Source organism: Enhydra lutris, unplaced genomic scaffold (assembly GCF_002288905.1).
Source record: "Enhydra lutris kenyoni isolate GAN:26980312 unplaced genomic scaffold, ASM228890v2 scaffoldscaffold27, whole genome shotgun sequence".
NCBI lineage: Eukaryota > Metazoa > Chordata > Mammalia > Carnivora > Mustelidae > Enhydra > Enhydra lutris.
Genome location: NW_019154111.1, coordinates 16,934,691 through 16,959,638, shown reverse-complemented (window position 1 = coordinate 16,959,638; position 24,948 = coordinate 16,934,691). Strand labels below are relative to the sequence as shown.

Sequence of the window (24,948 nt, the reverse complement as noted above, 5' to 3'; positions counted from 1 at the left end):
AATTCTTATGAGAAAGCAATGGCAAGGCTATGGAGAAAACTTCCAAACCAAACCACTTTACACTTGGGACGACTTCACTAGAGTTATCAAAGTTTCTACTTCAACAGAGATAGAATTCAATAAGAAGGTACATATTTCAACTGTTGAAAAGTCAAAAGTCAAGGATAAAAGAAAAAAAGAAATTTGAATCCCAACTGCCTTCATTGTGGTTCAACCTTTACAATGGCTTCCAGAATAGTTTTTCACTTCCACGCTCTTCCCAATAGCCTGTTTAAACTGTTTTCAAATTGATCTTCCTTCTGCAGACTTGTGGTGATGTTTCTCTAATGCTCAAAACCCATAAAAACCAAGCCACATTTCCTGAAGGACTCCATCTGAACATCTTTCGAAACATGACCCTTTTATAATATGGTCTCAATGTGTATTTTCTTCAGCATATTGCACGAGGCTTCTGTGCCTACATAGCACAGGAACCGAACTAGACTATTCATTTATTCTTCAATCACACCCTGTAAGTCCTTCCTCTATTCCTTTGTTCAGTTGACGCCCTCCTCCTGGAGTGTCCACTCCTCACACTACCTTTTATCAACCTTTTTTTTTTTAATTTTTATTTATTTTTTTAATTTCTTTTCAGTGTTCCAGGATTCATTGTTTATGCACCACACCCAGTGCTCCATGCAATACGTGCCCTCCTTAATAACCACCACCAGGCTCACCCAACCTCCCACCCCCAGCCTCTCCAAAACCCTCAGATTGTTGTGAGTCCGCAGTCTCTCATGGTTCGTCTCCCCTTCCAGTTTCCCCCAACTCCTTTCTCCTCTCCATCTCCCAATGTCCTCTGTGTTATTCCTTATGCCCCACAAATAAGTGAAACCATATGATAACTGACTCTCTCTGCTTGACTTATTTCACTCAGCATAATCTCTTCCAGTCCCGTCCATGTTGATACAAAAGTTGGGTATTCATCCTTTCTGATGGAGGCATAATACTCCATTGTATATATGGACCACATCTTCCTTATCCATTCGTCCATTCAAGGGTATCTTGGTTTTATCAACCTTTTGATGGACTAACCATCCAGTTATCTTACACAGCCTTTCACAATCTCCTTTAATCTGCTGGGCTCTCTCTCTCTTCTCTGACCCATCAGGGCACATTACACCTCCATAACAGATCCCAGATTATACCATTGTTTCTTACATATTTTATCTTATTCCTGCCTTTTCCTCCTACCCCTGCCTGGTTTTGTAAAGTCTGACATTAAGCTTTGGTTACTTTTATTTACTATGGGTAATAGCACAGAGCATTTTCTACATTATGTGCTCAGTCAATCTTTCTTGATTTATAAAGTTGACTAAATATCATGAGAGACACTGTGGAATCACAATTGTTGATATGCTCAGAAGCTCAAACCAATCCTCGAGAAGTTTTCCAGAGATCTATTACAGGGATCTGTAAGAAGACAATGGTGCCTTGTTTTCATTCCCAAATCCCTAGAGGCAGGCATCCTACACAACCACTGGAACTTAAACTGAGGGGAATCAAAGAATTCAAAAGGAGAGGGTTAGTTTTTTTGTTGGAAGCTTATGGAATATCAGTTTAAAGGTAGTATTTGAATATTCAAGTGTTCTAATCAAGATATATAAATATTTTATTATTCTACTACTGTACTTTCATTCTCTTAAAGAAATTAAGTCACACAGACTTAACCAAGTTTGTTTTTTAAAAGGAGAAAAGCTAGAATTCAGAGTGCTTCAAAGGTCAATGTTCAGAGGAAATTAGATGACAAGTGCATGGTGCTTTTGTTCTTGATTCTGCTTGTAATTCGTAATTACTATGTAGCTCTACATGCTAGTTCAGAGATAAATAATAATAACTCTGCTGTCTATTTATTCATATTTTATAAATATTTGGAAGGAATTTTACATCTGTATCTGAATATTAAAAATACAATTTTGTCTGAACATACAATATAGTTTTATATGAATCATGCATATAAAATAGTACTATTAGGAAAGCTGTTTCTGTAACATGGTGATTACCTCCTTAAAGGAAAATAGAATTTTAAAACAATAAGGCTGTTTTTAAATTGTGCGTAGAACCAGTAATTGTGTATTTAAGGCAATTAAGATATTTATTGAATCTTGGTTAAAAGTAGATTCACAATGACATTAAAGAATAAAGCATAATTTATTTGGTGCTACTTTGTGAATGCTTCTTTACAAATCATCTCACGACACCATATACAATATACTTTCAATCACAACTCAAAATAACCTACAAAATCACATGACTATAATCAATATACACTGATTATATTTTTAAAAGAAAGTAAGTTAGCAATTAATTAAGTTAAGGTGCAGTAACTTTTTTCAAATAAAATATTAGCACCATACCAGATAAAATGACCTAAAACTATTGGCCTCCTCGTATTTCTTAAATAACTAAATATAAACATTTTTTTCAAAGCACAAATATTAATTTGCAGAATCAGTTCTACAGTAATTAATGTTTCTCTCTTTTGATGCATTTTTCCCCCCAGGAGGGAAAAATACAAAGTAAAAACTTTCACAGGATATGAAAATCAAATAAATCTAACCGAACAAAACGTTGTCCTTCAGCAATGAGTTCCAACAGAAGCAAAAGTGGACATTTCCCTGCGTATGGTACTAAAAGGTGAGAGTTCAAGTTCTGTGGTATATTCGTTGTCATTGTCATCGCTGGTTACTGTTGAAGACTTCTGAATGCACTCGTCACAGCAACAGCAACAGCATTCCATAAAGGCCCGACTGAAGGGTTTGCAAAGACAGAAAAGGAGGACAGGGGTGACACAGGACTTAAAGAACAAAAGGAACTGGCTGATGATATAAAGCAAGTCCATTGTCTGCTGAGAAACCCCTGTGGCCATGTAGGCAGTAACAATGTTGCAGATATTTTCGGGAATAATGCAAAATCCATATAAAATGGTCAGAGCCACTACTGTACAGTTCATCTGGCTTTCCAGCTGAATCTGTCGTTTATTCCCTCGCGTACAGGCTTTCTCTGCTTTGCGGATCTTCCTTGCAGTCACCAAAGAGCAGGTGATGGTGAAAAGTGTGGGCAAACAGAAGTAACAGCCAAAGTACCACCAGAGTCTTGCACTATCATAGGTAAGGGCTAGAACATAGATGGTGTCTGGTAAATCTGCGGAGACCTTGATAACGCAGCGTTCCGCAGGAGCTCGGCCACTAAACCCCAAATCCTCCTTGCTCAGCTGGCGGAGAACAACTTCTGGAAGTGCTAACAGTAGGGCACCAACCCATATAACAGCAAGCTTGGCTGTTGTCGAAGAACAGTTCTCGATCATTTCATAGTACATCTGCACGTTGGTGGCTGCCCGGAACCGGTCTATACACAGAGCACATAAGGTGAAGGTAGTGACTCCAAGGGAAGCAACCTGTGGGAGGAACACGGAACACATTTATTCTGGGTGATCTCTGAAAGATCATAACACGAGGCAGTAAATACAGATCAGCAAAACAGAAAAAAAAAAAAAAAAGAACAATTTCCTGGAATGAGGCATCGGTAATTGGGTTGGTGACTCTACCTGAATTATTATGAAGATAAAAATAGGAGGGGGGAAAAAAAAAGAAATGTAGTGGTCCAAGGGTCATGGAGTCAAAAAATTTTACAGTTGGGAGGACCCATAAGGATCAGCTAGTCCAATACCATTTTATTTTATTTTTATTTTTTTTAAGATTTTATTTATTTATTTGACAGAGATCACAAGTAGGCAGAGAGGCAGGCAGAGAGAGAGGAAGGGAAGCGGGCTCCCCGCTGAACAGAGAGCCCAATGTGGGACTCGATCCCAGGACCCTGGGATCATGACCTGAGCCGAAGGCAGAGGCTTTAACCCACTGAGCCACCCAGATGCCCCCCATTTTATTTTACAAAAGAGCACAGACACTCCTATAATTTCAGTCACCATGAAAATGCCTGCCACCAAAGGTCCAGATAAGGAGTAAGGACAGTTGAGTGTATCCCATTTTCATTACTGAAAAGGCTGGTCATGTTTTCCAGTGTGTGGGTCAATAGCATCCCCCCACACAGGAAACCTTCAAAACCTTATTATTTCCAACAAATCAGATGAGTAAAGATCTCCTCCAATTTCTCTTAAATGCAAAATAAAGTGTTCTGATATTATTTTCAAATGCATGCACTTATGGAAAGCAAAAAAGGGAAATTCTCCAGGAGTCAAAATCAATGAAAAAATAAATGCCAAACAGGTCCTGGACCCCTCCCCCTCCATGTTGCATGCTGGCCCTAAGGACATCTGCCAACCCTGATGAGAGTTTCAAGTTGGTTTTAGTTAGATGATGGGGCAGGTGTCCAAGTACACAAAGGTAGGAAAATAAATCTAGAGCCAGTGTACATGAGGATTAAGTCAAAGATCCCTTTATGAACTGGGAACTTCCCGAATAGTGACATCTTCATGAGTATAAAGAGAAAAAATAGAGGGACATAGTAGAGAAACTTGTCTGCATTATATGATTTGGATCTAGGTGAACTGGAGATAAAAAAAGAAGAGCAAATTCTAACCAGGAGGCCAAATTTACACTGGTCTAAGGCCAGAATTCACACCATCTATGTGGCTCAAAAAAAAAAAAAAAAAAAAAAAAATTATAATTTTAAATTGTCCCAGGCACCTGGTAGAAGAAAACACAAAACCTCTCTGGAAGAATGCACTTTAAAACCAGGTCTCAGAAATCCGCAGACAAAATTTGAGGGAACATGGATTCACAATTAAAAATCACAATATGCAAGAGATAATCCATCACTATAAATTTATGTTGCCAAAAGAAGCAAGTTGCAGGATCAGGCAGGCATAAAATAAGTACATTTATCATGAAATAAATACACTATCAAATTTAAGGTTATATGAGATACTGAAAGAATGTCAAAAGATAGGAGATATAAAAAATAACCATGAAAATATGCAAAAAGGAGCCAGATACAAGGTCTAGATGTACCAGCCATAGGAAAATTTCAGATCAGGAAACTCTTTGATGCTGACCATATAGAGCACTGTATCCAAACTCTTATATGCATATGGCCCAGACAGCTAAATAAATCAACAACTTAAGGTTAAGAACCAAAAATATGTACGTATTTTTTCCACAGAGAATATAATTGCATATTCCTAATGTAAACATACTATCATTCAGTAGCCCATAAAATATTTACAAACATTCTACACAGTCTCTAATGGATACACAGACATGTATTCAACACAAGCATACATTTAATGTTATGGACTCTGGCCCAAGCACTCTGCTAGATACTGGGGATATAGAACAAGAAACAATTATTTCCCTCAAGGAGGTCATAATCAACCAAAAGGGGGAAGGTAGTTCTCAAAGTCACAAGATAAACACAGTAATCATCTGGGAGCATCAAATTTACTCAGCTATTTACAGGAAATTGAAGTAATTTAATGTTTAATAAATGTAGTCATTATATATCTAAATAAAGACAATGAGGGTAGATGGTAAAATGTTCATGAGGTTTAAGATGAAATAGGAGACTAAAACTCTAGATGGAAACGATGTTTTGGGGTGTACCCTAGGCTCTTGTGTATGTGCATTCACTCTCCTCTGTCTGCTGGTGGGAATGTTTAAGAAGCACAGCTACAGGTCATGCCTTGGCAAAGGGGCAAGGAAACATATATATAATGTTCTTGTCTAATTTTTTAGGACTCAAAGGGATCATGCTGAAAAAAGGAAAACCATTTGTCATAACAATTTTGACACTCAACACATTAGTTGTTTATCTCCTACACTCAAGCTGTCACTCTTCCCAGAATGATGGCAACTTGCCTCGTGAATTCTATAAGAGTTCCAATGTCAAATGTTCTCCCCGTTTTTACACTCCAAACATTAGTCAGTGTCTACTGGTTCCACCCCAGAAAATAAGAACATTGCACCCATGCCCTGACTATTCTCATAACTCTTAGTGAAGACAGTCTGAAAATGAGATATAATGAGGGCTTAAGTGAATGAAAAGCAAAACTGAGGAAGAAGCATGACTCACAATCTAGATCAGGGCAGATCAAGACGACATGGTTGAGCTTATAACCATGATTCTTGTACAAAATCTTGAGGAAAGTTTCCCATAAATACCAGTGTAAGAAATATCCATCCAGTGTGACTGCCATAAAAAGTCATCTCTCCATACATCTCTTTATTTTTTTAAGATTTTTATTTATTTATTTGACAGAGAGAGACAGCATGAGTGAGGAGGAGCGACAGAGGGAGAAGGAGAAGCAGACTCCGCACTGAGCAGGGAGCCCTATATAGGGCTCAATCCCAGGACCCTGGAATCATGATCTGAACTGAAGGCAGACCCTTACCTGACTGAACCTCCCAAGCAACCTCTATACAACTTTTTTGAATTAACTTTGAAATTAATGAATTGTTCACCTTGATGGAAATTTATTTTGCCTCTGCCAGAGATTCAAAATAATTCTAAAATTGAGGTCCACACTATGCAGCTGTCTTAAGATCAGATTATTACTTTCTTAATGTCAGTAATTGCCACACTTTGCATGGAAATCTGAGGACTGGCTCTTTTCTAAAGGTCTGCATCAAAAGTATTATTTAGAAATTGCAGTATTTTATGGTTTTTGAAACTTCACATTTATATACTTTTCAAATATTTTGATTCATTCCTCTATAAGAATGTAAAACAAAACCAAAAAATCCTCAAACTATCAAATGTACACAAATCCTCAGCAAGGCTTTCTGTGCCATCTTCACTAATGCAAATCTTCATGCACATCTCTGTATCACCCACGTATCCGGAGTCAGTCCACAAATAACAAAGCTATAGAACTTTATGCCATGCATTCGCTCTTAAAATTATGAATAACATTTCTACTGAAATGACAGTTTGGTAAGACAAAAATACCAGCGAGTCTGATGAGAGACAATCTCCTAGAGGCTTGGTACATCCATTTCTTGGTAGTTTTCGATCATTATTTACAAAGAACACACAACACTCAAGAGATAGCATCTTCTCCCTGATTACTCTCCTTATTTTTAAACACAGAGTTTTAAAATCTGGACCAGGGGCACCTAGGTGGTTCAGTTGGTTAAGTGTCTACCTTTGGCTCAGGTCATGATCCTGGGGTCCTAGGATCTAGCCCACATTGGGCTCTCTGCTAAGGGGGGATTCCGCTTCTCTCTCTGCCCCTCCTCCTTCTCTCTTTCTCTCAAATAAATAATAATGATAATAATAAATAAAATAAAATCTTAGAAAAAAAATCTGGACCAATTATCATAAGAGCTAGCATTTATACACATAACTCCCAGTCTGTTACAAAGCATTTCATGAGAGGGAATAGCCAATGGATGTGGGTGGACATGTATTAAGATGCGTGTGTTTCATTGCCTCTCCTTAGATATTTATAAACTGTGCTGCATATCCACTTTTAATTAGAAGATGTTTGCTGCTTCAAAAAGCAAAAAATGTTTTCTAGGTTCAATATATATTTCATTGCACATGATAACAAAAGCCAGGGCAAATTTTAAGCAAGATTTACATGTGCTCCAACTTTCACTCAGGAATTCTACACTGTACTTTATATGAAGATGCTTAGTTCTTCAGCCATATTCCCAAAAGCTTTTGGACTGAGCACCAAATGTGTTTGAAAAAACATGTTTGATCTATCATCCTCTTGACGCATCATAGATTGAGGGAAGCTTCCCAGGTTTCATACACACATTGCAGGAGGCTCCCGGACCCAGCTTCTTGTTGTCAAATCATACTTCTCTCTGGTGGTGTTCTCCTCAGCTAGGAGCCAGCTGAAGCAGGAAGGTCACAAGAGCTAGGGCCTCTGAGGAAAAATGCTGCCCCAAATGCAGATAACGCTTACTACATTGTTGCCAACAGCAACCGCAGCCCAAAGGCCAGTCCTAGATATCTCCTCCCTCCTGCTGCCACCACCTGCAGTGCTATTACTTCAGATAGTTTTCTGCAAATTCACTTCTGCACATGATTTTATGATGTGAAAGAGCAAGAAAGGTACAAAGCTCCTGCTCAGTACTTTCCCAAATTATTTATAGAAGGCTTTAAACCTTTATAAAGAATCAACCTCAGAAATTAATTGATAAAAATCATCTGGATCTTGGGTGTGGGCTAATTTCTGCTTTTTCTGACATAAAATCTACCCATGCAATTAAAATTGCTAAATGTTGGGGTAACATGAGAAGATTTCAATCACAATTTTTAACTCTATTTGTTTACTTACAGCTCATTGGAAATTCTACCCAGATGAATGGGGCAATTATATGCAATTATAAAACTGTGTCATAAATGCTGGATCTTCTGCATTTAATGACCATATCTAATTGCTAAAATTCAATGTCACTAAGAAATTTGCTCTTGGGAGTAAATCTAGTAAGGGGTAGTTTTTTGGAAGCAACATCCGGAGACATGGAATGAGTAAGATGCAGTTTCCTATTAATTAAACTGCAGTGGGAGAAATAATTAACGTCCACAAAAGCAGAACTATAAACACTTCTCTAACAGACAAGACTATTAATTTTGAGAATCGAGATCAAAGGAAAGCTGGAAGCAGAACTTCTTAACTATTTGGGGAAGAGAGATATAGAGCATTTTGAGGGTGTTGACATCAAAATACACAAGCAAAGAGAATGGAATTAAACAACTCTAAAATCCTTCTTTCATACCCCAATGTCCTGCTCATCTCTGTAACCCAGAGGAACAATGGTGCAGCGCCTTCAGCCCCGACCCAGTCAACATCCAGAGCGGTGAGGCTGCGGGCCGCTGCAGCCACCTGTAGCATGGTGTCCAGGCATGGGACAGACACAGAGTCCCGACCTGAGTACTCAGGTGGGAAAGCAGCAGCTGTGGTGCCAAAGTATTCTTCCCACTGTTCACGTTCTACTTCAATACGAACATCAGACCATGAGAAAACCTGGGCCACCATATTCACTTTGTACTACATTAAATTCCCGTTCACTCAAAATGATAGGAAGAAAGAACACACTGGACGCTTTATGGAAAACCGTAAGTAAGGATCTTGGCAGGAAGACCCTGAGCTATGTTTTAGTTGTTGCCCCATTTCTCAGATGCTTTCTGAAGACAGATAAACAAGAAATTGTTTTTTTTTTTAAGTTTTATATTTTTTGTTTTTTAGAGAGAGACGGAAAGAGAGAGAAAGAGATGGTGAGAGAGGGGCAGAGGGAAAGGGAGAGAGACAATCTCAAGCAGGCTCCATGCCCCCCGTGGAGCCCAGGGCAGGGCTGGATCTCATGACCCTGAGATCATGACCTGAGCCAAAATCAAGAGTTGGATGCTTAGATGACTGAGCCCCCCAGGTGCCCCATAAGAAACCACTTTCAATAAGAGTAAGCTATGAAGGTACAACTCTTACCAAACAAATAGTATCTTTTGCTAAATTTTTTTTAAAAGATTTTATTTATTTATTTGACAGATAGAGATCACAAATAGGCAGAGAGGCAGGCAGAGAGAGAGAGAGGAGGAGGCAGGTTCCCTGCTGAGCAGAGAGCCCGATGTGGGGCTCGATCCCAGGACACTGGGACCATGACCTCAGCCGAAGGCAGAGGCTTTAACCCACTGAGCCACCCAGGTGCCCCTCTTTTGCTAAATTTTTGATATAAATCAGTGATAACAATGATGGGGGGGAGACCAATGTACTTCCAAGCAAAATTACTTTCATATGAAATTGAGTCAACATGCTTCAGTACAGCGATGGGACTAGAATACACTGATTTTTATAAAATAGGGAAATTTCTAACCAAAGTCATGACAACTATACTACAGCGTAACTTATATTTTACCTCGAAAAGATGTTGAAGTACATCTATTTCTGTGCTGTCCTTTGTATACAAGTAACTCACAAAACAAGGGCATTATTGTTAAGAAAACCCATTCATTTGGACCATGAATGATAATCTATTGTAAGTCTGTGGTTACAGGCCTAACAATCAGTCAGGAAAAAAGCCGGAGGAGCACAGGGTAGAGTTTCCTTTGAAACTCTAAATGGCTTGAGTTTGTATGCCTTTGGCTTCCTCTTGCATTTTCCATAATCCCTATCCTTGCAGCACTGCAGGGCAACTTCTCCAGGAAAGACACTTCTTTGATCACCAGGGGGGAGAGCGTGTTTATCAGAGCCTCTGCTGTGAATAAGATGGTCTCTATCAAAAGGTCTTCATTTCAGAATGCATGCAAATCATGATACTAGGGTAGGAATACACTTCCATTAGTGTTTCCAAACCAAAACGGAGCGCATGGAAGAGATCTGCCTCACCCCTTACAAACATGCATGGATTTCTAAAATGAAATAAAGCTATTTACAGCCACTCTTCCACAGTCAAAGAGAAGGCTTCTTCCCTTTTTCAAAATTAGATTTAATATGACACACCCACATATCATATATTTCCATTTATTTCAATGATACCCAACATATTTTATCTATACTTGATACTCAATGTCATGGAAAAACAAAATATTTGAAGGCATCAGCTGTCCTTATAGTCTCATTCTCCACCTTCCACCCTCTTGCTTAAGCTTGGTAACATGCTCTTCCTTATTTTAAAAACAAGTGAGACTATTTAAAAGCTAACATACCATCTCCAAACTTGTATTGATTTTATAAATCTTTCTTTACTTTTATAGTCCCACCTTGACATAAAGTTTCCTACCAATTGTGACATCTGAACTGCAGCACAATATATTTCTTTTGGAGAAAAAAAAAATTACAACTTGTCTAAAACATTATAATTTGGTTGTAAATATGTCCCTGCTCATTAGTATAAAAAATACCAATGAAGCAAGATTAACATCATTTGACCTAAGAGGGAAGCAGTCGATTGAAATCAACAGATCTTAAGGAATCTATTTATTCTCAATAATAGTATTTATCCCACGCCCATTGTCCTTGGCATTACTGTAATGTTTCTAATCAATCTTAAAGTGACCTGGAATTTCTGCTATTCACCTAGTGGTTTTGATGAGTTTCCAAAGAACAGTGATAAATTTTCACCAGTTTTCCTTTGTCCTTAACGACTTTAGTCTGCATGTCAGTAAACCTAAAGTAAAAACACATTCCTCGTCCATCTGTAGTTGGGTAATTATGATTTGAATGACACCAAGAAATAATATTTTAAGACAAAATTTCTCTGCTCTTAATCAAAATTCCACCCCTGGTAGTCTATTAAGGAAGTAGTAATAAAATTAATTCTTATTCTTAATTATTCTTATTATGAAAAATAAAATTCTTCCTTCAACCCTCCTATAAAAGGCACGTACCTCTAAATCTCAAAGCTTAAAAAAAGAAAGAAAGAAAGAAAGAAATCTCAAAGCTTGCTGTGAGTTAACAGATGCTTTTCTCATATAGGAGAGATTTGAACCCAGGAGAAGACAATGAAGGGAGGAGAAAAGGCCCTGGGGGGTGGGGAGTGCTGAACAGAAAGTAAAAAATGGCCTGGAAAACAGTCATGGACCTAATGAAAATGACTCATTCCAGTCCTGGATCAAATCACCGACCTTGGCCTTGTTAATGCTATAACCACTCAAGCATGCTGACAAATAACATTAAAAACTATCATAAATTCACAAACCAAAAGTATTCTGTCTCAGGAACAAGCCTGGCAGTGTGATTATATCCTGTGTTTTATAGAAGTTTTATGGAAAGTATGTATACCTACTTTTCAGATAGACCCATATCTGAGATTGCAGCAACCCCATTCTCCATTCTACCTTGAAATTTTAGATGAGATCATCTCCTCTGGCACAAAGAATATCATTCTATTTAGGATACTTAAGAGTTAGTCTTGGCAACAAGGTTGAGTTAATTACTGGACTTAGCAGGTCAATTCTTGGGAAGTAAGAGGACCAGAGGGTCCCCAGAGGGAGGGAGCAGGAGTGCAACGCCAGAGACAAATCTCACCGGAGAGCAGCCTGCCCCTCCCTTTCTGCACATAGTCCACACCCCAGACACAGATCCCTGGGTTTCCAAAGTGACACTGTTAAATCTAGTAAAGAGCTAGTAAAGGTGGAAACATTCTGTCAGGATCCATGTAGCATAAGGGTAAAAGGCAAGGTAGATAGACCTTCACCTACTCAGCCTGGAAATCATAAACCCAGATCTATTTTGCTTTCCCAGACATACTTGCATCCTTTTTGATGTTGAAGGATGCTTTGTTGATATAACCAGATACCTTGGCAGTTCTTGGGAACTCAGGATAAGTCCTCACTCTGATTTTGTGCTTGAAATATTAATCCAATTTTGAGAAAGTCCATTGTTTATGCTTCCCTTTCTATAACAGGGTTAAGATATCCATAATAGGGTTTAACCTATCTCCCTTTTCAGCCTTTCTTCCTAGGTTCTCTAAAATCAAATTAATTTTTTTAAAGATTTTATTTATTTATTTGAGAGAGAAAGAGAGAGAGAGAGAGAGCGTGCAAAAGCAGGGGGAGGGGCAGACGGAGAGGGAGAAGCTGGCTTCCCACTGAGCAGAGAGCCCAATGGGGGACTCAATCCCAGGACTCGAGGCAAAGGCAGACACTTGACTGACTGAGTTACCCAGGCACCCCTCTAAGGTCAAATTAAATAATAGGTACATTTTTTAGATTTTCAGAAGAATAGGACTCAAATGTACTATTATAACACTGTTAGATGAACCATTCATTTAAGTAAAATTTTAAAATTTGACTTATGTAATTCCTTATGGCTAATAAGGACTAATAATTCCAAAGCAGAGACGGTCATCATAGGCATTGTATTTTAAATAATAATTCAGAATTTTGTGTTCCAAATGAAATTTCTAGGGCTGTCCCATCTGCAAGTTTATCTTGCCAATGATTTTTATGGGCTTCCTATCCCACAAAAGATTGAGAAAACAAGAAAGCAAGAATCAAAAGATTTTCATATTTTTATCTTTTCACCATGGATCTAGGCTGGATAGAATTTATAAAGACTAATAATATGAATATGATAGAAAAAGAATTAAGAGTGAGCACCGTTTTCACTTGAAGTACGTACAGTTCCCTTGAAGTGAGCACAGTTTTCCCTAATAAGTACAATTGTAAGCTGACTCATTCCAGGACCCACTCCTGACCTTCCATAATAATGCCTTGTTTTCTTTTCTTGTTTTTTTTTTTTTTAAGATTTTATTTATTTACTTGACAGAGATCTCAAGTAGGCAGAGAGACAGGCAGAGAGAGAGAGGAGGAAGCAGGCTCCCCGCTGAGCAGAGAGCCTGATGCGGGGCTCAATCCCAGGACCCTGAGATCATGACCTGAGCCGAAGGCAGAGGCTTAACCCACCGAGCCACCCAGGCGCCCCCATAACGCCTTGTTTTAACCTCTAGTATAGTGCTTACTACCCTGTAGAACATTACTTTACTTCTCCATAACTTTAAAAGCAGTAATGCATCTATGTTATTCATCTCTGGAAACTTTCCCTCCTTCACTCCCACTCCTTCTACTCCTATCCCTACCTATTATCATATCCAACAGAGTAGAAAAGCTCAATAAATGTTTGATGAATAAATGGATAGTAAATAAACGAATGAATGATGACATATATGGAAAGGGATTATAGAAAATAATGAATTATTCAAACTATTCTTTAATCAGTTATTGGGTGCTAGGGTTTTGCATATAATCCTTCCAAGTTGAATGCCAGCAAGTATCTCTAGAGGGGAAGTAAAAAAAAAATCCATTTCTGTGTGTACTTCACTGACAAGATTTAGAAAAGAATGACATTCTCAGTATAGTCACTAGTTAAGGAAATTATTTAAATTTTACATTTGAATATCATCAAACTTCTCTTTCTTATACAGAACCCAAATTCAGTAAACTTCACCATACACTGTTCAATAAATGGCATTATAAATAAGAACTCCTTCTATAACTTTTTAAATCTTTTCTGCAAAAGCCATCAGCTAAATATTTTTACTTGCATGGGAATGTAGGAAATGATTATAAAGGGATTAATGGGGAGTCATAAAATATTTGTTGAGCACCATTTGCATACATCGAGTTTATTTTCTCTGAGAATATTATTAGTGACTTTCAAATTGCTCATAAAACTGTAAGTTTCCACTTAAAAGTCCATCAGAATATTTAATGGCTAATCCACAACTCAAGTGAATTTACCATCTGTCATGATAAATGTGCTATTACTTGAGTGTAGGGGTTCTAGGGAACTCTGTGTGGCATCGCATACCTGGATGGTAAAACATCTTCAGCTTCCAGAACCCTTCCTTCCTTACCTATCAGTTCTAACTACAATCTAAGGCAATGAAAGAGCCATCTGTTTCACTCAGTTTAAAACCAGTATTTCTAATGCATTGGAGAATCTGGCTCTTTTCTTCACAAAACATTGTAGATCTTTCCCAAATCATCCCTGGTCCAGAAGCATTTCCTTTATCCATCCTCTACCCTGACGCAGGAATCTTGTATCCCAGTAAAATAAAAGTACAGTTAGGGGCTCCCCGGGTGGCTCAGTTGATTAAGAATAGGACTCTTGTTTTTGGCTCAGGTCATGATCTCTGGGTTGTGAGACTGAGCCCCGCCTCAGGCTCTGTGCTGGGTGTGGAGCCTGCTTAAGATTCTCTCCCTCTCCTTTTCCCCCTCCCTCATTCAAAACTTCCAATTAATGTCCAAATAGAAATAAATATTTAGCGGTGGATCTGAATCAGATAATACACTGACTGGCTGGCTTTCATCAAGTAATGAGCAAAGATCTGTTCCAGTTGCCACATTTAGTGCCTGAATCATTTGGCTTTAATCATTTGTAAGATTCTTAAAGGAATGGTGTGATAGGGAACTCCTATGCCAGTCTCCTATTGCAGTCCACACCCAGACCTCCATATAGATCCATCTCTCTCCCTTCCTCTCCCTTACCCCTCTCTTTTCACATACAACTCTCACTTTGAGTATAGTTCTGTTTGTTTTTTGTTTCTTGTTTTCTTTCTGGTGACTATTTGATAAGCTAGCTGAAAATGATGTGTCTATTAGGATGGCCACCATCGACTCATATTCTCTTCTCTCCTATCCCCTTTTCCTACCATTCCATCTGCCCTTGATCCTTAAAGGACTTACCACTAGGCTACAAAGGCATCAGAATTCTAGAATAGAAAGAGAGAAGTTATCAACTACAACATTTCCCAGTATGTTTCCACTCATAGCAACATTAAATATGATAAAACTACTTTCTAGCAACAGACCCTGGAAGCTGGCTACTCTCCCCAAGCCTTATGCCAACAAATTGAAATAAAATAAGAGTTGAATGTAAATTGCAAAGACATGTAATTTCTGCTGAAGAAATTCCTCCTATTTTTCTACACAAACCCAACTCTCCCCAAAATTCCACTATCTCCTTAAGATTATGCTAATACTCAAGCTGTGTGGAAAAAAAAAAAAAGGAACTATGGTAGAAGAAGAAAAGGAGGCAGAAGGGAAGACAGGAGAGAAAATTGAGAACATATTATCTGAAGATTAATAAAATTAACTGTGGTGTAGTTATTATGGAAAACAGAATGGAGATTACTCAAAAATTTAAAGGGGTGCCTACATGGCTCAGTTGGTTAAGCATCTGCTTTCTGCAACAGGTCATAATCCCAGGATCCTGGGATTGAGCCCCACGTTGGACTCCCTGCTCAGCGGAGAGCCTGCTTCTCCCTTTCCCGCTGTTGCTCCCCCTGCTTGTGCTCTCTCTCTCTCTCTCTCTGTCTGTCAAATAAATAAATAAAATCTTAAAACAAATTAAAAATAGAATTATCATATGATCTAGCAATTTCACTTTTGGATATTTATCGAAGAACATGAAAACACTAACTTGAAAAGATATGCAACTCTATGTTCATTGCAGCATGATTTGCAATAGCCAAGATATGGAAACAACCCAAGTGTCCACTGATGGATGGACAAATGGATGAAAAAAATGTAGTATATGTACATATGTATGCGTACATATACAGGCACACACACATATATACATACACTGGAATATTATTCAGCCATAAAAAAAGAATGAAATCTTGCCTTTGTAATAACATAGACAGACCTCAAGGCATTTTGCTAAATGAAATAAATCAGATGAAGAAAGACAAGTACCATATGATCTCACTTATATGTGGAATAAGAAAAAAAATGACACACACGACAAAAACCTAAAACAAAAAAAACTAAGCTTATAGATACAGAGAAGAGATTGGTATTGATAGAGGCTGGCAGTTCTTGAAGAGTATCAAGATACAAGCTTCCAGTTATAAAATAGGTCATGGGGATGTAATGTACAACATGGTGACTATAGTTGATAATACTGTATTACATATTTGGAAGTTGTTACGAAAGAAAGTAGATTTTAAATGTTTTCATCATAAGAAAAAATAATGTTGTAACTATGTAAGTTGATGGATACTAACTAGAGTTATTGTAGTGATCATTTCACAATTACATAAATACCAAATCATACTATGTCATACACCTAAAACTAATATAATGTTATATGCCAATTATACCTTAATAAAAAATAAAAATTAATTGTGAATAAAAATTTAAAATAACTAAGAAGTATTAAAAATAAAAACTGGAAAAGATGAAACAGATTACTATCAGAAAGGTAAATCATACATTATAAATCAGTAATAAGATGTGTGGTTATAAAAAAAGCCAACAAATAAATATAAGTAAAAAGTGAAGAGAAGGTAAAATCTAGATCATAAGAGGAGAGAAAATGTCAAATAATTTTCAGAAGTCTTTGGTCAAGAAGAAAAAGATTTGGGGGGGCGGGGAGATTTTTGAGAAAGTTTTTCTTTGCAGTTTCTTTTACCAGTCTAAAACACTTTGTGATTTTAAGAATTTAAAAATATAACCTACATAGCTTAAGTTCGTCACTAAAATAATCACCTTTGACACATTAAAAAGTGCAATTGGCTCAGATGATTGCAGTTTTTAAAATTTAGTGAGTTACCAACTCTGGAACTTACTGTTGATTTATGAGAAGCAAGATGAAACTTAAGAGTATAAAAAGTTATAAATTTCACCATATAGCAAATGATGTTAACTGGGCTTATTTCTTCCCTACCCATTGGATATAAAAATCTTTTTTAAAAGATGGCAAGGAGCAGACATAAAAAGAGAACACTCATTGGACATTCTTGCCTCATAGATGTTTATCTAATAAGCAAACTTGAGTTGAGGGTCTGGCTGCCACTGACCAGGTGTAAGTGCTTAAGATGATCATTTCTCCTCTCTGGGCCTCATGTTTCATCTTTAAAAATCAGGGGGTTGGATCAGAGTGCCATCTGGTTCTAATTTAACCTGAGAATTCAAAAGCCACTGGGGTGTAACCCACGGCTCCTGACCCAGATTGCCCCCCAACAAATTCCTTTAGGTATGAAGTGTTGATTCCCCCCCCGAGTGCTAGGACTCTTGGTGGCTGGTGGCTCTCAGGTGCATCCCTCTCTAGGAATTGCCCTTCAGAGACATCCACCCAGATCAAGGTTATGGCCTCTTCCTGGAAGCAAACTTTCATCCAGTGACTGGTCCCTCAGGAGACATAAAGGCTGTCTTGCCTCAGTTCAGAACATGCGACAAGGCCCTCCAGCCAGGGAGCTCCTGTGGTGTCAGCGGAGGACTCTGGCATCTGGATCACAATTCAACTTCTCCCTCTGCCCAGTCCTGCCTCCTTCATTCCCTACTAGGTGTTGAAGATGAGCACATATCCCAGTAAAGTTCCTGCAAACCAAACGTCCACATTTGGGTCTGTTCTTTTGGGAACAGGATATGGAACAGGCACTAAATCTCTCTTCTGTGAAAATAATGTGCCTCCTAGAGGCAGAAATGTTTGAGTTTGAAATTTGGATTGTATTTCCTGTTCTCATCATCAGGAATTACAGAGCTGATACTACTATCCAGTAATTTTTTCCACAAAACATACTAATGCATTATAAAATTATTTCAGAAGAATAGGATAGAAATGTAGAAACACTACATCTTAAGATTTTCATTCACTACTTTAAAAATAAAAATGCATGCTAGTCTAATTTTTAAAGAAAAAATTAGTAATTTTTTTTTCTAACCTTTGCTTCTCTGAGGAAAATAAAGTGTAGTACTGATAACTAAAATAAAAAGCAGGGCTATAAAGAAGGGGGGAAATGCAGAGGGAAAAAATAACAATAGTTGTTTTAATAATAAGAAAGGTAAAAAAAATCTTAAGGAGCAGAGAATTAAATTTAAAAATGAAATAAAACTGAAACATTCATTTTAAAAAATCCTCAGAGTTAGAGAGAAAGAAAATTAAAAGACATACATGATAAATACTATCACTCAAAACTCATAGGTCTCATAAACTAACCAAAGTTTTTATATTCTTTTCTGAATTTGGATGGATTCCTTTCTTTCAAAGTCTTTTTTTTTTTTTTAAGAAATGTGTAATCTTTTTTTTTCTTTCCCCAAGTTTTTTTGTTTTTGTTTTTGTTTTGTCCTCTTTACATTGTTTTTTCCTCAACTGTATAAAGGCTTCATCATGCCCAGTACATTTTGGACAAGACACTACACTTCTCTGTTACTGGGGGTAACTCTCCTGTTCACCCTGTAGTTTACTATTGTCTCATTCTTGCATATGTCAAGTTCTTCTGCATTATTCCAGCAAACAATAAAGAAATCTTAAATCTTGACCTTGAAAAGGCAATTGATAGACATTTCTCCTACATAAATTCAGCTACCTCCCCTGCAATTCAAAAACAAATTGTCTACCCAATAAATTAGATATTTCAGAGCTACTTGGAGCCTGGCAACAAGAGAAACCCTAGGTCTTGGTAAAGTAGCAACAGCTGATTTAGTCAGCATGGAATGATTCTGCATCTGATCCCTGCCAGGATAACAGAGGGTCTTATTTACTGTCTCTTCCCTTGATTCTTCTAAGTAGGTACTGTTTTCTGTTTACTTATCCCCTAGCTTTAGGCCCTGGAACAATGTTGAACATAGTGTCACTGGCTCTGGTGCCAGACAGGATTAGGGGCTCTGGAATATTTACAGTTTCCCTTCTTCTGCTTCCATAAATGAAATGGGCAGCCTGAATGGAGGAAATCAAGGGCCAGCTGGCTACAAACACAACTGGCAACAAAGCACTTGGGATCCTTCCAAGAGCTGGTGTTTAAAGAGAGGCCATTTAAAGAGCAAATTCCAACCACCATAATAACGGTTCAGGACACTAGCTGTAAGACGAAACAAAATTTTACTCAGCAATATTTTTGTTTCCAAAGTTTGCAACCTATTATATGCTCCCTTCTTTTTAAGAAAATTTTCTAGTCTTAGTCAATCCTTAAAAGACCAATCCATTACATCTTAACAAATGACAAGTATATATTACATACTTTGAGAATGTATATATATGAATTCTGGCCAAAGTGTTATTTTTGCTTAAGCTCATTCCTATAAAATCAATAAAACTGTTAAGAAATTGAGAAGGAAAAGGAGAGAAATAAGAAATGACACAAGAATTTAGATGGGATGGCATGGCAGACAGCCAAAGGACACTTAAACTAATTTGGGAGGTTATTAATATATCATGAAGCCAATTGACAAAGGTAGATTTCCTTTGTTAAATAAAAAAATATTTCCATTCTGGTATTTAAGAAAAATTCAATAATCTTCATGGGGAAAAAGCATGTTGGAGTACTACTCAATAAACAATACATGGTTTTTTGTTGTTGCTGAGTCCTGGTAATGACAACCACAGACTGGCTATTTATTAACCCTAGAATCTCTGATAGGTGCCAAATCAGAAATATATATGAATGCCATATTCAGTGAGAGAAATTTAAAATGTAAATAATTCTATACATGATGAGACCATAATCATTTCACAATCCAGGAGCAGACGAGTTTGAAGGTGAGCCTCTCTTTTTCAAAGATTGAGAAGAGAAATGGAGGAGGGACCCAGAAAAAAAGTAAAGGGGTTCATCAGCTAGGTATGTGCGAGGCATAGCTGTTCTGATGCTATAAATCCCAGAAACGGGTAAAGCCAGTAGTTTGAGACCCTCTGGAGGGCATTACCTCGATATAGGGCACAATCTTGCAAGAGAAGTCCTCCAGCAGCCACTTCTTGGTCAGCTCGTGAAAGATGACGAGCGGAAGACAGAAGAAGATGATGAGAAAGTCCCAGAAGGCCAGGTTGGCCAGTAGGGAATTGGAGATGCTCCGCATGTAGTAGTTGTGACACACGATGCACATCACCGCCAGGTTGCCAACGATGCCAGTCCCGAAGATCACCACAGACAAACACATGACTGCATAGGCTCCGTATGACTCCTGGGTCAGCGGGTAGAAGGGGTTCTTTAGTCGCAAGCGCCGGTTGGTGCTATTCCCCTGGCGGGAACCCCCGCGTTCGTGGACCCCTTCCCCTGAGGACCCATTCTGGGCCAGAGCCCTGCCAGGGGGTGCGATCGTCCGCCCTTCGTGCCCCGACGGTCCATTGACCATCTTGGGTGGGGTGTCGTGGTGGGAACCCTGGAGTTTCCCGCCTCTCCTTGGCCAGTAATAAAGGTCGCTGGCTCCGGGTTCTGTCCTCACACTCTGCTCTTGACTGTGCCCAGAAATTCCAGCGCCTCTGGGACCCTTCTCTTTCCCCTCTGAGGTCTGAAGGAAGAGTTGGAGAGGCGGAGGGTTCCCTCTCCCCAAAGTTCCAGGAAGCTCCTGACCCCAGGCACCTCTCCACCTCCAGGCTCCAGACGACCTGGCTGGAGGTCCCGAGGGCTCCGCGGCCCACGCCTCAGCCCCTCTTCCCGCACCTGGGTCACCGCTCCGGGAGGCCCTTAGGTTCCACAAGGGCGCCGCCCGCACCGCTGCCGCCTGCTCCTCCTCCCTGGGCGCACGGGTTAGCAGAAGGTCTTCTGCAGAATTTCCCAGTCCCCACGCGTCCCTGCTGCGACGCTGGCTCAGTGCAGGTGAACAGTTTTCCCCCGGACAAGTTTCGTTCCTGGGCGATGGAGCCGACGGGAGGGCAGGCGAGGCAGAAACCTTGAGCAGTAGCAGAAGCAGCAGCCGCAAGGTGCGGACGAGAGGCGCGCCCGGGGCCCGCATGGCTCGGTGAGGGCGCACCCGGCAGCCGCGGTTCCTGGTTAGGACCGACACCTGCTGCCTAAGTTGCTGCTGAGAGTTAGACACATGTCACAACTCACTCCCGCCCCGGCAGCGAGGGACGGGAGCTTACGGGGAGGCTGGGGGATGGGTCTTGGGTCACAAACCCTCCCCCTCTACAAGCCTTCCTCTTTTGGCTTTCCGTGCATTTCTCGGCCAAATCCAACCCGAGCGCTGCGTATCCCCAAGGTTCAGAGAGGGAATCGCTGCTCCCGGTGGCTGACCTTGAAAAGTTGCAACAACACCTGACTTGATTAATGTTGCGACTGGGAGAAGCCCGGACCAAGCCCCCACGTTCCTCCCTGCCTTTGGGTGGTTGCCTTCTTGGTAACAGTTGCTCTGCCTATTTACATCCTTCCCATAGCGCTTTATCCAGTTGGTAACAGTTGCTCTGCCTTTTTACACCCTTTCAATACCGCTTTATCCAGTTGGAAGCCGAGGTCGCTAAAGGGAGAGAAAAACAAGTTGCCCTTCTTCAGATGACTGGCAGCCTCAATCCCGCTCCCGGCTCGCTGGAAACAGGTAGCCAACAGCAGACGCCGCGCAGATGCGCCGCGGAAACTCTTGCCCCACCTAACCACAGAGACTTGAGAAGGTACCGCTGCCGAGGAGAAGCGGGTTTCCAAACCCGCGGCCACTGTCAAAGTTGCTTCTCCTCCTGCTCAAAGTTGACCAGGGGGCGGCGCGGGCTGCAGGGCGGCGCGTCCTCGCGGACAAGGGAATCGGTGGTGGGGGTGGGGAGGGCGGGCGCTGCTCCTCGGTGGACGGTGCCCGCGGCCGAAGGAGCTGGTTACTGCGACAGCAGGCGCAACCCGGGCGGAGAGTGTGGTGCCTGGAACCGCCGCGGGCGAGGCGGTGCATGGCCGGAAAGGGGGAGGTGGCCCGGCCTCTCCCCGCCGCTCCAGTCGCTGCGCGCGCGGGCGAGACCCAGCGCTCGGCTCCTTGCTTCCTCCCCCTCCTCTGCCTCCTCCGAGAGAGGCTGGTTTGTGCGGAGACTGGATTCCCTGGTGGTTTACGACTCACTAAACCCACACACGTTTCATTCAAGCCCTTTGTAGCGGCTTTCACTCGTAGGAGCTCGAAGCCGAGAGGGAACAAGGGCGGAGGCGCGGAGCTAGGGATGGGCGGGACCCGTTAATTCCCGAGATGTCGGAACCAGCTTGACAGGTCCGGGAGACCGGTGCTCTCGCGTCCAATCCGCTGCGGCGGGTGCGCATGCCCAGGCCTCGGCCCCGAGGGAGTAGTAAGGTGAACCGTTCACCTCCTTGTATTCCCAAGAGCTGAGACGCGAGAGAAAGGAAGCTCAGAGGTTTCAACCATAGAGAAAGAGCAGTTCCGACAGTGGGACGCTGAGCGAAAATGTTCAGGATGCACCATTCCCTTTAACACTGAGTTAGGAGGAATGCTAACAAGGGTTACTTAGAACGCTCGGAGTACAAAGAAAGTAGTTTTGTTTTGTTTGATGAACTAGTGGGAAATGACAGGTGGGCGGAAATTAACTTGAAATAACTGCCAGTATGGCTGACCATGCTTTCCAACCTTTACAATAAACCCTCCACACCTGCCACAGTTGTTCAGGGTATAGTTAATAAAACAGACAAATATAATACAAAATAGACAAACCGGTTCAAAGAGAAAGTGATACAGGAAGAAATAAATGCATTTTTGAAGTGAAAAAAGGCAACATCTAGAAAAACAGGAAAAAATACGATGAAAAATACGATGCCAATTGTGGCGAGTATAGAATAATGGCCCTCCAAAAGATGTCCACATCCTAATTCCTAATACCTGTGAAGATTTTAGCCTTATTTGGCAAAAGGGACTTTGCAGATGTGATTCAGTTAAAGATCTTGAGATGGGAAGAGTATCATGAATTATCATTCAGGTGGGTCCACTGAAATCACAAGGGTCCTTACAAGAAGGAGGTAGGAGGGTCAGAGAGACCTGGGGCAGTGAGCCAAGTACTGCTGGCAATCTCTGGGAACTGGAAAAGTCCCTGACTGCTCATTTTAGACTTCTGACCTCCAGAACTATAAAATAATGAATTTGTGTTAAGCCACTAAGTTTGTAATAATTTGTTGCAGCATCAATAATAAACTAATATACCAATTAATCTGAAAATGTAGACAGCAGCAACAATTTTATTGAAAAATATTAACTACCAAAAATAGCTCAAGAAGAATTTTTTAGGAACCTAAAGATAACTGTAACATTAACGAAATCAAGCCATTCATTCATCATGTTCTACCTATCGAAAAGCACTACACATGATCAAATCCTAAGGAGTAATTACTTTATATGAAATGTTTCATAACTGCCCAACTAATTTTATGAAGTCATAATAACCTTAATATCAAAATTAGACGATGACAGAAAAAAGAAGAAAAGGGCTAATAGCACTCATTTATACATTAACTAATTCATTGACATACAATAATTATCTCAAGTGCATTAGTCCATGAAACAAATATTCTGCTCATGTTATACAGAAGAGCAGTGAACAAATGAAAGGTCTGCTCCCTCTGAATTTATATTTTCTTGGGGGAGACAGATAATAAACAAGTACATATACAATATGTCAGGTGATGATTACTATGGAGAGAAGAATGGAGAGTACGGAAATAGAGTAATGGATGGGGAAAATATGTTCTTTTATAAGGATGGCCAATGAAAGCCTTTCTAATAAGGTGAATTTTGAATACTTATAAACATATAATCCAATAATCCCAAATAAAAGCCTGACAAATTCAACACCACCTCTTTTTTTTTAAATATGGCATAAAATAGGGCTTATCCTAGAAATGTCAGGATAGCTTAACATTTAGAATACTTTTTAATGATTTATGAAAGCTAGCAACTTATGAAGTTAAGGAAAAAAATATTAATCTCAAAATGCAGGAGAAGCATTTGGTTAAATGCAATCATCATTCATTATGAAAACTATTAGCAAACTAGAAATAGAAAAGAAGACTTCTTTAATATAACAAATGTTAATTTAAAAATAAAGCAAACATTTATGTCAAAATAGCAGAAACATTCCCTTTAAAATGAAAACAAGACATGGATCACCTCTTCTATAATCAGCACTGTACTGAAAATACTTACCAATGAAATAAGACAAGAAAAATAAATAGTTGTAGTGAAGAAGTACAATTGATGTTTTTTGTAGATTAGATAAGCCTATATACAAAATTTAAAGTGAATTAACATTTACATAGGTACTAGTTGTAACTTACCAGATATCAAGACTTACTTAACAATGGTCACAAAAAGAGCATGATATTGGTGCAGGGAGGACCAAAGACACAAATGAAGTAGAACAGAAGACAGGGAAGCATGCATAAACTTATGTGAGAATTTGATATAGCAAGAAAACTGCCATTACAAAAATGATAGTTGAACTAGTCAATAAATGGTACTGAAATACATTGACAATCCATAGAGGAAAAAATAGTTATATTTCTTTCATCATACTATATACAAAATATATTTCAGAATAAAGATCTCAATATGAAAACTAAGTATTTAAAACATTGAGAAGAAAATATAGGAAAATGTCATTATGAAATAAAAGTGGAAAGGTTTCACAGAAGAAAAAGTACAAGAGATAAAATGATAAATATGATTTACTTAAAGTTTACATTTCTAAACCAACAAGGAAACCATCAGCAAAGTTAAAATCAAGCCACAGAATGGGTGTTGGTTGTGGTATAGAAGAAGTAGTGAGATCTAGTGCTGAGAAGTCTAGCTTCAGTGGGTCTTTTAAAG

The 24,948-nt window shown here is 39.5% G+C and overlaps 1 protein-coding gene across 1 annotated transcript; it reads right to left on the bottom strand.

Annotated features, from left to right (window-relative positions):
- Positions 1-1,713: 1,713 nt before the first annotated feature.
- Positions 1,714-21,848, bottom strand: LOC111152058 (G protein-coupled receptor 37). Its single transcript, XM_022510343.1, has 2 exons — positions 20,098-21,848; positions 1,714-3,436 (listed from the first exon to the last, which is right to left on the bottom strand). Exons 1-2 carry the CDS (start codon positions 21,121-21,123, stop codon positions 2,618-2,620), a joined length of 1,845 nt encoding a protein of 614 aa, XP_022366051.1. The 5' UTR covers positions 21,124-21,848; the 3' UTR covers positions 1,714-2,617.
- Between the last annotated feature and the right edge of the window lie 3,100 nt (positions 21,849-24,948).

Coding starts and splice junctions, on each gene's coding strand:
- LOC111152058 (XM_022510343.1), bottom strand. CDS start 21,123: ATGCGGGCCCCGGGCGCGCCTCTCGTCCGCACCTTGCGGCTGCTGCTT. Junction 3,437..20,097: donor AGATTGTGCCCTATATCGAG/GTAATGCCCTCC, acceptor TTCCTCCCACAG/GTTGCTTCCCTTGGAGTCAC.